Here is a 15,409-nt window from a genome sequence, read left to right on the forward strand (position 1 = left end):
GGGCAGGGGCGCGGGCGGGAGGCCATCGGGTGCCCGGCACTGGGCCCTCCCCAGGCCCCGCTGCAAGCGAGGGTCGGGAGAGCACCGGGGACCTGCCGCGCGGCTCCGAGCGCCTCCGCTGCGCTGCACGAGCGAGCGCGGCAGCAGCGTTGAAAAGTTGCCGCCTGCGCTTGAAGCACAGGCGTGCAAAAGCCCACGTGCCCTTGCCGCAAACGACCGTAGTCGCTTCTCCCCGGGGAGTGGGTGCAGAGGGTGCCCGAGGCTTGCAGGGCTGCGGGGATAACACCCCTGGCTCACAATGGCTGGGTTTTGCTAAAGATTTCTAGTAAAATTAGACGTTTACGACTCGCCCCGTTCAAGATCTTTTTGACAAGCTTGTAAAATCAGCAGACAGCTTGTGCTCCTAGCTTCCCTGGGCAATGCTGCTAAAACCAGGCCAGCAAGGGCTCCACACCTGTATGAGGGCTGGTTTAGTGCAGTGTGTGGAAACCATCAGATGATCTTTTTTATACATAAGAGCGACAGGAAATTGGGAGAGGAGAGATTGCTTCTGCAAATATTCACAGTCCAGCATTTTTATATTGAATCTTGGTGAGGCAGGTTTAAATATTCAAAGCGCTACTCTTGCTTTCTCATTCAGATAATTACATGTATTTGCAAACTCAAAGCAGCATAGTTATTTAGGGCTGCCTTTTACTTTCGTTGGAGTCAGCTGCACAATTCCTCTTGCAGTCTGTAGGGGCAGAATTGGGTACTTGTTGGCTACAGAAGTATTTATATTGCACCACTTCAGTTAGTGTGTGCTTTCAGGTTTGCTTTTACTTATAATGATCCTTGTATGCCTGTACTTATAATCAAAAACCTATTTTCTTTCTCAGGAGTGTGGTGCTTTAGTGAGCTGTTTTTCATAAAAGAGCCACAGGACATAACTGTCACAAGGAAGGACCCAGTCGTTTTAGATTGCCATGCCCATGGTGAAGTTCCCATTACCATTACATGGCTGAAAAATGGAGCAAAGGTTTCTGAAAATGAAAGGATCTACACTTTATCCAATGGCTCTTTATACATCAGTGAGGTGGAAGGAAAGAGAGGAGAACCATCTGATGAAGGATTTTACCAGTGTTTAGCTCTGAACAAATATGGGGCCATTCTCAGTCAAAAAGGTCATCTCACATTAGCAAGTAAGTTCTGGCCTTGAAATCTCTTTTTTTTTTATGACAAATACATAAAGTTATCAACTCAGTAACTTCTTCCAGTGTGTGACAACACTGCTAATAAGAATGTGCAACTCTATATATTGTTCTGAGCACGTGCAGACTTATCAAAAACCCAGTAGAAATATAGAAAAGCATTTAAGCTCTGATTTAATAAATTAAACCAAAAATATTTGGTTTTTAAAAAGTATGTATTAGATGATTAGACAAATCCATCCCTGTAACCTCACTAAAGTTGTTGGTGTTTCGCAGGTAGTGTATTATTCTGTGTACTTTCTCTTGTAATTTCTTGGGTATTGAGTTTTGGTTTGAGCCCTCTTGCAGTTTGACAATCTATAAAACAATGAAATGAACAGTATCCTGTTCCAAACAGGTTTTTTTTTTCAGATCCTGCTTGACAGGAGCTACAGTTGTAATATTAAAAATGTTTTAATATAAGTGAATGATTTGAAAGTTTTGATGGTACAACAAACTGAATTGTTGACCAGTCCTTAGATGCACAAGCCAGAGCAGAACCTCTGTGCAGGCCTGGGAGAGCCCTGCTGATTGAAATGTTGAGGCCTTGCATTTCTGATCCACTCTTAGCCAAGAAGGACTGGACACTGGGTATTTTTTTTTTTTGGGCGGGGTGGGGGGGGGAGGGCGAGGTTGATTGTTCAAAGCATGTCTTTAGACAAATACAGGGGTCTCTGTTGAGTACCATGAGGAACTTGAGATTGAGAACCAGATTTTTAGAGCTGTTTAAGCACCTATGAATATAGATAGGGGTCTAGACTCTGTATGCTTCTTTAAGCACCTGTAGACTTTTAATAACCTGTCCCTGAGTGTGCTGTGTCTTCAATATTCTTGGCCTCTGCTAATTTGAGGAATGAGATGCCTACACTAGGAATCAGAATTAGGTCTGCTCCATGACAATACTGAGGTTTGTCACTAAGCTTTCTGGCTGGAACTGCAACATACATATATGTCACTTAGACACTGGTGGTAATTCCCAAAGGAATAACAGGCTCTTGTAGGACTTAGAGCTCCAGTATTCTTTGGCAAGATGGATTTAATTCATGGACCTAATTTCTCCAACAAGGTTTTCCTTTGCTCTCCCACACACACATCTGTTTTCTGTGGAAGTCTGCAGCACTGATAGTTTTGTGGCAGCTCCAAGTAAACTGAGCATCTTTGGGTATTATCAAGTTAAATCTGAGATTGAAGTAACTTTTCTTAATTAAAACTTTAGTAAGAGAGTGTTGACTTTATTAATCAGAGTATGAAATATTGGGTCTGTTTATGACCCTTTATTTTCAGTATGTTCCAGGATTTGGAAGGTGTCAGGAGAAGGTCTAAAGGTTCCTTGCAGGTAGCTGTGGACTGTGAACATTCAAGAGATAATGGGGGGCTTGCAACTGTTTAAGGGTCATCGTGACACTTGAGAAGAGGGTGAATTTCTAGTCCCCTTAAAAGCAATGGATTCTGCTCCTTCCTGTTCCAGTTTTTATTTTAATGTTCATAGGATATTTCTGATGGAATGCTCAGAGGCAAAGTATTAGCATTGAAATTAAATAGTCTTCATTAGGTTTCAGAGTCAAGGCATGAAGGAGACCTCTTGTCTCATGGGGGGCTGTTGCAGGTTCAGGTAGATGGTTCTGGACTATTGTTTAGAAATATATTTTAGTTTTCTTCTTAATAATTGGTGTGGTGGAGAACCTAATTTTAAAAACTTGCAAGTTCAGCAGCAGCTGGTTGTGTCTGCAGCTGTGGAATGTTAGAAAATCAAGAGTCCTTATTGCAAGGATTATTATGCAGCATCATGCACTGAAAGATACCCCTACAGGACATGTGGAATTTCTTGTGGGAGTCTATTGTAGCATCTTTTTGTATACAGACATTATAGATCTTTTACCAGAAATAGTGGCATTGAATCCCTGTGAAAATTTTACATTTATAGAAAGGTGATTTTTGGATGGAGCTTTATTCAACATTTTAACAAGGAAAAAATTGTGACTAATTGATTTGCATTGTGTTGTGGAATGTCAGTTCTTGTTTTACTGTGTGTGCCTTTCTTTTCTGATTAAGAACTAAGACTGAATTCATGACAAAAGCATGTTGAACATTTTGCTTGGATTTAACAAGTTTTTCTCTATGAAAATAAAAAAACCCCCCATGTGAGATGCTTAATTTCTCAAATTACTCAGAGTTTATAAGGATAGAGATCATGATGGTATTGCATATAGATGGCTAGTGACTAAGCTGGAAGCTGTCTCATGTCAGTGTGCTCTTTGTAATATTCTTCTCTTAGAACATTTAATCAATCTGCTATTGGCCATAAAATGAGGCGATAATTGACATGGTTATTTTAAAGCCTGTAAACTGTGTATGCAAAACTAGTCTTGAAGCTTCTCTTTCAGAAGTGTTCCTTGTTTAATAGGCTTTGAATGAACTGCAGTTATTTCCAATGAATGAAAATAAAGTTTTGTAGGGTGATATCTTATGATCATTTCATTTAAGAGTAGTTGTCAATAATTGTTGTAAAGGCAAAAATGACTCTATCTTGTGGTCAGAGTAAAGCAGCAACTATACATATTAAACAGGTGGAGAATAGGCATTAAATGGGCATTCTTTCTTTGGAGGAAAAAAGCAAATGGTGCTTTAGTCACTGATAGCAGCAGGGTGCAAGGATGTTCTTTTACTTTGCCTGGACAGAGCTTGCACCAGGAAACTTATCTTTTGCTTCCGAAGTGTAATGTTTAGTGTTGCATTTAGAAACTTAAAACTTTAATCTATCCAAGAGTTTTAAGATTTGAACCTACAAGGAGATCATGTCTTGGTTTCTAAAGTTAGGAACTGGAAGCTGAAGGTTGCACTCTAGGCAGAATTCCATTATTCATGTGCAAATTAAGAATTCACAGGGTTAAAAGGTTAGAAACTGGCCAGGATGAGGTTTACCCTGTGATAAAGAGCAGATGACCCTCATTCATTGGCCAAAGCTTTCATGTAGCTCCTCTGCAAAGTTAGTGATTGCCATGAATTGTTCTTGAGGAATGCAGAAATTCAAATGCGAGCAGGCCTTTCCTTAAGTGTCACTATGAGCCTTATCTCATGAGCACATCAGAGTAGGTCTGTAGGGACAAGGTTCCTCCCCAGAGGCCCCAAGGCTTTGCTTTCCTGTTGTTCATCCATGCACAAAAGAATTTGACTAATTTAGCTCCCCACACCCCAAGATTCCCCTACTTTCTTTTAAAGAAACAATGGAGTTAAGGTATCAGATAGGTAAAAATAAATGTTAGTTTTGGTAGGTACTTGAAGTTGCTTCCAGCATAGAGTGATTGAAGTGCAGGGAGGAGGAGGTTCCTATTCCTTGTGGTTCTTTGTGAGGCCCCATGTGGGGGTATAATGCTAATAACTAAAGATTAAATGGTTTATGCAGGGTTCAGCCTATTGCCGCCACTACTACTAGAAGAATTCCCACATGCTAGAATATTAAAGCAGTAATATAGGGAGACCTTCTATAAACTGTTGTTTACAGGTTGGGGTTTTTTTTAATTTCTCCAATTTTCAAACGGAAACAATAGTTTGTATTTAAAAAAAGTGGCCATCTGTCTGAAAATACTTCTAATTAACTAAGTTATGCTTGAGAGAAGATGGTCTTAAGAAAAAGTGGAGGAGGAGGAGGATTGTACTCTGAAGTCACTAAAGCCGGCTATTAGGTAGTGATTGGACAGGATGCTAATTGTTTATTTCCTTTCCACAAAAGGTGGAAATTGAAGTCTTAAGATGGATGGAGGAGGCATGCACAGCTGTCTGGAACATTCCTAGATAACCCTTTTCTCAGCTTGTAGTCTTCAGCTGAATTGATCTTAAAGACTTAATTCTTAACCAGCAGGAAACAAAAGCAAAACTTTTTCATAGTTAACATGTAAATTTTTACATCACGTAAAAAAGAATATTTCAGAATGTCTATTAGCATTCTGGTTTGATTCCTGTTAGACCAGCTTTTCTCAACTGTGGGTCACAAGAATATATGAAAGTGTCATGAACAAACTTAAAAAATGGATCAACACACTTGAAAAATGGATACTCCTTTAAAGGGGAAAATTGTGGGAAGCTGTGGCTTTTCCCTTACAGGCTGGCAGGGTTCCAGCCTGCAAGGGGCTGCTTGGAGGCCTCCCATGCCCCACACATACCTCACCCTGCCCCACACACTGGCCTGGGGGTGGGGAGCACTGGGTCAGGATTGGCCATCCATGTTTGCAAATGGGTCCCGATACAAAAAAGGTTGAGAACCACTCTGTTAGACAAATAGTGGTCATGTGTTGAATTGCAGCTCATGAAATGCAGACTATTTTAACCATAACAAGCTGAACTTTTTGTGGCGCTGACATGAGTCGCAGCTTTTGACTAGTCCTTAGAGACAGGGAAGTGCTTAACTTTTTATGGGCTTCTGGTCACGTTATGAAGTAGTCAGATACCGCTGTATACCAGGATTTGTAATGTATACCAGGATTTTGCTTGCAGTTCTTAAATATTTTGACTAATTAACAGTGCATTTAGCTGAATCACAGTGAATATGTATCCATGATAAGAGTGTTCTCTCCTTTGATTTAAATATATACATTGAAGAAGGTGTTTTATTAACAGAATAATAGCAATGATTCAACCCAATATACCATAATCTTGTATAGCATTTTAAATTCAAATTCTGTTCACAGATTTTAGAGTTTAATAGAATATTTACTTTTATTAAATAGCATCAGAGAGCGAAGAAAGTTGGGAGGTGAAAGATGAAAAACGAGACAGTGCTCAACTGAGACTGGAAAATGAGGTGGAGAAAGTTGACCAAAAGTTTGTATAGCTGTTGCAGATAGAAGGAAGGCTCTGGCATTAATTGTGGCATGATGGTCCAAATCTTGTAACTTCACTGGTATTATAGACAGGTTGAGGAAGTTGAATGTGCGCTTTTTTTTTTTTTTTAAATTGGGTTTCCATCACTGCAGACCTAGTCACGTAGGCTATATGGGAGAAGGATCTCCTTCTGAGCCAAAAAGAAAAACCTACTCTTTGATGTAGTTTGATTTTGATAAGTTTGGAAGGAAGAGGAAATATATATGTCCTGGTGTTTTGTGATGGGATAAAGAAATTTGTTGTGAGAACAGTAAAGAATCACAAAAGAGTTTGTTTCTAGTAAAGTTCTTTGTCCAGTGACAGAAGCGTGAGAAAACCAGTATTTCCCTTAAAAGGTAAATGCTTCTCACTTCCACTTGAATTCTTGCAAGGGTTTTGAAGAATCAGGACATTTCCAGATTAAGCATCAACTCAATGCAGATTAGCCACATACACTAGGAAGTCTTTTCTCCCTTTCAGCAATGGTTTGACTGCACTGATGTTGTCAACCACATCAACTCTATCATAGACTGACATAGCTGCCACAGGCCTTTTATCCTGTGCCCTAATGAAAACTGGTGAGAGGCTCCTTATTTTAGACAGTCTTATACCATCCACTTCTTCTGCATTCCCCACTGCAGAAGTCTTTGTGTGTGTGCCTGCACATGCGTTGTTTTCACTGTCCTTGTATTTTAATTCTGTATTAAAATGTGCCAAGTTGGCATTGCTGTTTATGTCCTTCCTCTCTGTTACAACTAGCAAACTCATGGCTGTGTTGTTATAAAGTTAAGGTGATAAAAGTAGTAAATAAGAGTTTTACAGGCTCCTTTTTAAAGGATCGTTCATTCTTGTTGGCAGCTCGCTTTGAAGCTAATAAAATTTTCATGTACCTGAGAAATGTAGCCTGGGACAGGCTCAGGACTGTTAGCTAGAGGAACTCTCATCACCTGCATGAGTTCCATTTGTGACCATTTCACTAAATAGCAAGATTTTTTTTTTTTTTTTTTATTGCAAAGCAATGTTCTCCCTACAATTGTGGGGTATTTTCCACCCCCTCCCCTGCATTGCTTTTGGTAGGAATTGTTGAAAGGGCATTCAGCATGGCCCCCTTTTGTCAGCTAGCTCTGATTATTCTAAAGAAAAGGATCTCACTCTAAGCAGTTGTTTGCCTAGAGACTTGTTGTCACGTCTTCACAATTTAACAGCTGGGCCTATTGATGGAGTGCAGAACAATTTAAAATGATGACAAAAGAGAACCTTGGAGGAAAAGTTTACAATTTTTGGGCATTTTAATACAGAAATTTGGTAATTTGTCTTGCTGGGGATTTTTTTTAAAGGCTTTTTTTAAAAAAAACAAAACAAAACATGTTCCACATCTTATCTTAAATTCTGGGGCCAGTCTTTGGTTTCAGTTTTGCATTGTTTTTTTCACTCCATCAATAGGCCCAGCTGTTAAACTGGGATTGATTACTTCCAGTCTTTATAACTGGTAATCACCACCTAAGTGAAAAAGTAATCAACAATGTCAACTCTCAGCATTTTGTTGAGCAAGTGTGTGTTGTATGGTCAACAGTGGTTACCAGAGTCAACCTTTAGGAAGCTCTAAAGCAGCGACAAATCCACATTTAAAAATTTGATTGTCTGTATAATTAAGTTAAGGGAGGAAAAAAGAAACTGTCATGTCTTGCTGTTTTAAAACTAGCTGATACTCAGTAGGCCTAATAATATAAGCCTGGACTGGAATAACTTTTTGTGTATCCTAACGCACTGCAACCATAATATTCTTAACTAATTTATTGTACAGAATACCTGTTTTTTTTCCCCCCTTAAAGAAAGATATGAAACCACAGCACCGTGTAAGGGTGTTAAAACTTGACTTCAACAAATCAGAAAGGACTGGAATGGTTTCATTCTTAAATCTAAATCAGAGGATCTTTGCAAAGATATCCTTGCATGTTAGAAAGGAGAAACTAAACAGGTCTAAATAAAGGCCAGCAGTCAGGGAAGTAGTTCCTATACCATTTCAATTGGTTTTTCATCTTTTGGCTCTCAATAGCTAATTCTGAGTAGTCTTTAAAGACTTCTAATATCTTGCTGGGCTGGGAAAGTGGGTTATATGTAAAACAAGTCACCCCCAGCCCCTTTTAAAGGCTTGCCTTTTTTTATGGCATGTCACTTAATTTATCTTACCTTTGCAAATGTTCATCTGGATAATACTCTTATTGTGCAGACCCCCGTTTTAAAATGCTTTTTTTGACTGCCTGAGTTTGGGTATGCTGGGAAAGAATTTTTGACACTTTGGTGCAACTGTAACATGGAAGAATCAGATGCATAACTTTTTTCAGTGCACATAAGCTCTGCCTTGTGCATACAAAGACTTACTAAAATACTTCTCTCTGTTGCAAAAAAAGATATGATAAACCAGAACCTGTGTATTAAAGGAAAATTATTTAAAAGGTGATTTAGGGATTTTTTTAGGTCACTAGTGAAAAGTATTGTTGCTTTGTGCATCTAAAACTCCAGCCTGGTACTTTTCCAACAAGCATTTAGAGCTTGTTCCACTATTTGAGAGTTCCAGCCTGCAAGGGGCTGCTTGGGGCTGAGGGGAGTGGGAAAAAGGCAGTCAGAGGCAAGGGGCACCATATGCATGTGAGACCATGTGCATGTAGCTGGTAACACAGCCCCAGACACCATGGTGGACAGTAGCTCCCTGCAGGTAGGTTGGTGGCGGGGGGGAGGTAGGTGGAGGGCAGGGCACGTAGGTGACATGGGGCAGGGCACAACATTATGGCGGGGGGACTGAGGCAGCAGCTTGTGTGGAGGCTGCACAGTGAGGGAAGGAGTGGGGCAGGTTTGATTGCTGGGGTTGAAGGTGCTGCCCAGCCAGGGCAGTGTGTGGTGCCCGGGGCGGGGGTGGGAATGTGCAGCCGTGGCACCCAACAAGGGAACAGGACAAAACCACAGATGGCTTGTTGTGGGGCGGGCTGGCTCCCCACTGTTGTAAACACTCCTGGGGAGGGGTCATGTGCCAAGGCATCACGTCTGGGCAGCATAGGGGGCATGTGACTCCCCCTCACCCCCCAATTTTTGTATCTACAGTGACGTGCAGGGCTGCAGTCCGGCTGGACTAGCCCTGGGCAGGAGCTGCTTCCACAGTTCAGTGGGCAGGAACTGCCCTGCCTACCCCTACGGCCAGCCCCGCCTGCTGGTCATGTCAGAAAGGCTGGCAGTGCAGGGCTTGAGGTGCTGTGGCTTGGGAGTTAGGGGAACCAGCATATCAGGGCAGCTCAGCACCACAAACAAGTAGAGGAGGGGCAGCTGTAGCTGGATACATGTTCTAGTGAGTGAAGAGGGAAGGATGAGCTATGGTTTTCCATGATAAGAAAAATCCAAATTAAATGCCAAAATAGGTATTTAGGATTTAATTTTATTATAATGATTGAGGCACTGGTAGGCTTCCAGCTGCTTTTAAAAAATTGATAAAACATTGGGTTAAACTGATACATACACATATATACGCACACGCACGGAGTGGTGTTTCATTTTAATTGAGGGAATCATACCTTCTGAGTTTTTAAATAGGAGAACTTTGGATTTTTTTTAATCAGAGAATTTTGGATTTTTTAACAGAAGTGCAGTCTAGTGAGGGGTCGGAGTGAGCGTGTGTAGCATAGTGAGGGGCTGGGGGAGTGGTCCAGTGAGGGACCAAGGGGTCAAGGCCCACCAAATGGGGCCTGAATGGGCCAGAAGCCATGTGTAGTCCAGTGAGGGGGCCAGGGGAGTAGGATGTGGAATTGGATGCCATCTGTGAGGCATGGGACATGATGTAGGGGTAGCTCAGAGCTATGCAGTTGGCCCACAACACCAGGGTTGCAAATGGGCAGGCCTCCCGCATTACATCTGTTAATTTTACATCAAATGCATGGCAGGAAAGAGCAGGACAGACTACCCTAAACAGGGACGGGGGCATCGATCTCTTTGGGTGCCCAGGAACTCCACCCCGTTACACTGTTACCGACATATATACTTGCTGTTATGACTCCAGATATTAAAACAAATACCTGTTCCCAATTGCTGTACATAGATGATCTTTGTCACGGGATGGGGTCCCTCAGGATGGCCGTGATCTGCTAAGGCCCCTCAACCATGCCAGTTCAACCCAATGGGCACCCTCTATTCTTTCCTGCCACGTCTTGATGTAAAATGTAGTGTAGGGAGAGTGCCTTCACATCTGGTCAGACACGGTCCTGATGGACTTCCCTGGACCTCGTGGGTCTCCAGCCTTATGGGCTATATGTGTGGCTCTAACTGCCTCTTTACCACGCCTCAAGCCTCACAGATGGTATTGGCGTTGTCTCGCCTAGGCCTCATTATAATTCGGCCCTTTGTCTTCACTGGGCTCTCCGCAGCCCTCGTCTCGGCGCCCTTTCTGGCACCGGGGTCTGTGTACCCCAGATGCTGTGCCCTCTCTGGCACCAGGGTCCCCATGCTGCAGTGGGCCCCCAGTGAGGCCTCCTCCTTCCCCAAATAGCCTTACCCAAATCATCAGTGTTATCAAACAACAACCAAACATAAGCCCCTGGGCTATAACATAACACAAGCTACGTAAGGTGTGCTCGGCCTCATTACATTACCCAGAGCAGAACTTGGTCAGGCCTCTTCCCTTCAGTTAGTCTAGGAATGCTCCTTCTCCCTTGGCTGCCAGCAGAGAACTGACCTCCCTAGTCCCTGTCCTGGGGTTTATATGGGCCCAGGGCCCTACCCCTTCTGGCCAGCTGACCAGGTACAGGTGCAGACCAATTTCCTCCTTAGCTGGTTGCCATGGCAACCTGCACCTGGGCTCCTGCCTGGCTCTTTGGGCTTTCCTCAGGCAGTTCCTATTCTTCTAGGAGCAGGGCACCTTAGTGCCCTGAGACAATCTTATAAGGTTGTTCTAGAAGAAATGAATGCCTTTAGGAGAGAAAAAAGCAGTAAATTCTCTTGGAATATGAAACAAATAGAAACAAGAATTGTTCTAGTACAGTAGTGTCCTTATGGGGTTCAAAAGTTTCAAGATCAGAAGAGACCTTTTCTGTGTGCATCTAGTCTGGTGCCCATAACATAGACCATAGGATTTCATTCTATAGCACTTCTGTGATTGTAGACACCATAAAGCCAGAGTGGTGGGGCTTGAATTAGAATATATTTTTTAGAAAGATGTGCAACATTCATTTCTAAATCTACAATTACTGAAGTCCTGCTGTTGGAATGGATTGTAACTTTTTTATTATCTACCTTCTTTCTTTCCTCACGGTGGATGTCAGTAGAAAGTCATAATATTTTCTTATGCTCACTCCAACCAGTCTACTAGCAGATTGAGGGAAGTGATTATTCCCCTCTTTTTGGCACTGATGAGGCCACATCTGGAGTACTGTGTCCAGAGGCAGCCCAAGCAGGGTGTGGGGCCCAGAGCAAATCTGCCCATGTGAGGCCCCGCCCCGATCCTGGACCTAAAGACGGTGCTGCTACTGTTGGCAGCAAGGGGGAGGGGGTAGCGAGTGGCTGGAAGCGGAGCTGCTGCTCTTCCCAGCTCCATGCCACCGCTGCTCAGCCTACCTCCACGGGGCCCCCCGAAGCGTGGGTCCCAGGGCGGTTGCCCTGATTCCGCTTCCGCCCCGCCCCCCCCCCGGGACGGCCCTGACTGTGTCCAGTTTTGGGCCCCTCACTATAGAAAGGTTGTCAACAAATAGGAGAGTGTTCAGAGGGCAACAAAAATGGTTCAGGGGCAGGGGTCTGACTTCTGAGAAGAGGCCGAGGGAACTGGACTTATTTAGTCTGGTGAAGACTGAAAGGGGATTTAATAGCAGCCTTCAACTCCCTGAAGGGTGATTCTGAAGAGGATGCAGCTAGACTGTTCTCAGTGATGGCAGATGACAGAACAAGGAGAAATGGCCTCAAGTTGCAGCAAGGGAAGTTTAGGTTGGATATTAGGACAAACTTGCTCACTAGAAGGGTTAGTAAAACACTGGAAAAGGCTGCCCAGAGAGGCGGTGGAATCTTCATCCTTGGAAGTTTTTAAGACTCAGCTAGACAAAGCCTTGCCTGGGATGATCTAGTTGGGGATGGTCCTGCTTTGAACAGGGGGTTGGACTAGATGACCTCCTGAGGTCCCTTTTAATCCTAATTTTCTATGATTCTGTCAGAGAAACCTGTAGGAAAGCAGGCTTGTGAAACAACTGGAAAAGTATCTTTGCTTAAGTTTGGCTGCCTTCCATGCTCTTGAGGGAAAATATTTCTGTCCATGGGGGCAATGTAGTTAGGCTAGATGGCTGAATTTAAGCCCAGTTAGAGTGTGCCTCTGATCTCAGTGAGGACACAAACTAAAGGCCATTACCTGTTCTGTACTTCCTTTCAGAATGAAAACATCTGCACCAAGGTCCCCATTCAGGAAATCATTAGGGCATATATGTAATTCCACCTCTGTTCTTGACAGTTCTTAAGAAATGAATTAAGTTTTTTTTAAGCACGTCCTTAAGTTATGTCCCAAATCAGAATACCTTTTTGAGGAAAAAGGCCAAAAAAAGTGTAGGTCTCTTACTAAATGAAGAAAGCAGTCTGGTTCTGGATGATGCAGAAAAGACTTTTTAATGCCTTTTTTACTCCAGTCCTCATAAATAAGGTCAGCTACCAGAAGACAAGCACAGTTGGCAGGAAAGTTAGGCAAGGAAACAGCCTGTGGTAGTGGAAGAACAGGTTAGGGATTACTTGGAGATACTTTCAAGTCAGCAGGGCTGGTTGGGGTACATACACCCTAAGAAACTGAAGGAATTGGCTGAGATATTTCAGAGCCATTAGATATTCTCTTTGAGAACTCATGGGAGGTTAGGTGAGGTCATAAATGATTGGAAAAGGGCAAATAAGAATGCTCATTTTAAGAAAGGGAGGTTCCATGCCATTACAGACCCGTCAGCCTAACTTCAGTATTTGAAAAGACCTTGGAACAAGTCTTAAAGGAATCTGTCTTGAAGCATCTAGAGGAGAACAAGGTGATGAGGAACAGCCAGCATGGATTCACTAAGAGCGAATCATGCCTGAATTTGATTTCCTTCTATGGTAAGGTGACAGGCTCAGTGGATGTTGGGGAGAATAGTGGATGTGATATACTTCGATAAGGAAGTAAAAACAAGATGAAATTACTGGTTGAATCATCATGTTGAACAAATAGTCATTGATGGCTCAACGATTGGGAGGATGTGTATCAAACGTGTATCTTTCCTGGGTCCAGTACTGTTCAGCATCTTCATTAATGATTGGGAAGTTGGGATTGAGTGCACGCTTAGCAAATTTGCAGATGACTGGTTGGAGTTGCAGGGAGTTGGATGGAGTTGCAGGGCCTGGGGAGAAGGGCTGGGATCCAGAATCTCCTGGAGAAATGGTGGATAGACCAGTTGGAGGAAAATTAAGAAGGACAAGTCCTGCACTTGGGATGGAATAATTGCATGGATAAATACAGGCTGGGGAATTTTGTAGGCTGCATTACAGGAAGACCTAGGGGTTAGAATGGTCCATAAACTGGCTTAGCAGCCAACAGGTACTCTTGTTGCAAAAAAAAAATGCAACATGCTGGGATGTATTAACAGGAGTATATTGCAAATCAAGGTAAGTGACTCTTCCACTCTTTTTGGAACTGGTGAGGCCTCAACTTGGAATAATTTGTCCAGTTTTGGGCCCCACACTTCCAGAAAGATGTGAAGAGGTTAGAGTCCAGTGGAAAGTGACAAAAATGATTAGAGGCCTGGGAAAATGATTTATGAGGACAGACTGAAATAACTAGGATAATTGTGTCTGGAGAAGACAAGACTGAGGGGGGGATTTGACGACAGCCTTCAAATACCTAAAAGGTAATTAAAAAGAGGATGAAGATAGATTTTTCTTTGTGGCTGTAGGGGCAGGGCTAGAAAGAATGCCTTCACACTGCAGCAGAGGAAATTTAGGTTGCAGTACATTGGAAGAACTTTCTGACTCTGAGAGTGGTTAAGTATTGTGACAGACTACTTGGAGAAGTTTTGGAGTCACCATCCCTGGAAATTTTCAAAAGGAGGTTAGACCGATAGTTGGCTGGGATGGTTTAATTGGGGATAATCCTGCCTTGAGCATGGGGCTGGACTAGATGACCTCATGAGAGCCCTTCCAGTCCAAGTATTCTATGATCCTAATTACAGCCAAAGATGTCACTGAGCTTGGGTAATGTATCTGTAATTGCATTTATACGAAGTGGCACATTGCTACAAAACAGAGAATGCTAACCAGTCTAAGAGTTTAAAACCGTTTTCTTTGTTCAGTAGGCTTAGTTCATTGTGTTGAATGCTAGAATTAGGCTTTTGATCTTATTTACAGCCAGACTGTCTTGAGAAAGAAGTGTGCAGTTATTATGGGGAACTGTAGTTTCATTTTCTAAGTGATTTTTTTTTTTTTTTTTTTTTTTGAGGAACACCGTTGAAAGAAATAATCAGTCTGGCCAGAGGGAAAGAGGTGAAAAGTTACTACAAGCATTTAACATGTCATCTGGTGTCCTTTTAATATATAGCTAGCGGGTGGTTAAACTAATGCTTTGGAGACTGTGATGTGCATCTTTGCATACACTGATGCATAAATGTGAAAACCGAAGGGGTTACATGGATAGACCCAACCCTGTAACTTCAGATTGATTTTCAGTGTCTTCAGATCAGATTCCTTTGCATAATGATTGATAACATTGTTTCCATTCCAGGAAAAGAATTCTCTGTGTTGGAATTTTTCACCTACAAAAAAACCTAACGTATCTTGATAGCTTCATTGACTAATTAATAGATTTATCAGAGGAGAGAAATTAGATGAGTTTATTTTAGTAAATGTAGTCTTATTATCAGGGATCTGGGTTTTCCGTTTGCTACAGAAAGACACAGAAAAGGGTAGATTTTCTCCTTTTACGGAGAAAAACATGGGAAACGTGTTCCAGCTGGTGAGGGGCTGGGGGGAGTGGGAGGAGGTCAGTCAGGCAGGGGGCTGTGAGTGGAGTGAGGGGCACTAGCAGGGCTGGGAGGCTGTGGCTTGGGTGTGAGTGGCTTGGGCAGGGGCAGGGCATTGGCATATTAGGGCTCCTCGGTGCCACAAAATGCAGTGGGGGAAACAATGCACAGCTGCAGCTGGATCCGCATCCATATCCTGGTGACCGAAGTGGGGCAGGGAGAGCTCTGATTTTTCTATAATAAAAAAATCAAAATGAAACACCAAAATATGTAGGTATTTAGAATTTATTTTATTATAATTCCACATTGTGTTAAAATTGTAAATATATCACTTAA

General features: G+C 42.6%; 1 protein-coding gene across 1 annotated transcript in view; it reads left to right on the forward strand.

Annotated features, from left to right (window-relative positions):
* Positions 1 to 834: 834 nt before the first annotated feature.
* Positions 835 to 15,409, forward strand: part of PRTG (protogenin) — a 122,755-nt gene continuing 108,180 nt past the window's right edge. Inside the window, exon 1 of the mRNA XM_019533528.1 lies at positions 835 to 1,181. Coding sequence (XP_019389073.1) covers positions 839 to 1,181 — 343 coding nt within the window. The 5' untranslated portion in view covers positions 835 to 838. The remainder of the gene's footprint in view (positions 1,182 to 15,409) is intronic.

Source organism: Crocodylus porosus, unplaced genomic scaffold (genome assembly GCF_001723895.1).
Source record: "Crocodylus porosus isolate Cpor-Errol unplaced genomic scaffold, CroPor_comp1, whole genome shotgun sequence".
NCBI lineage: Eukaryota > Metazoa > Chordata > Crocodylia > Crocodylidae > Crocodylus > Crocodylus porosus.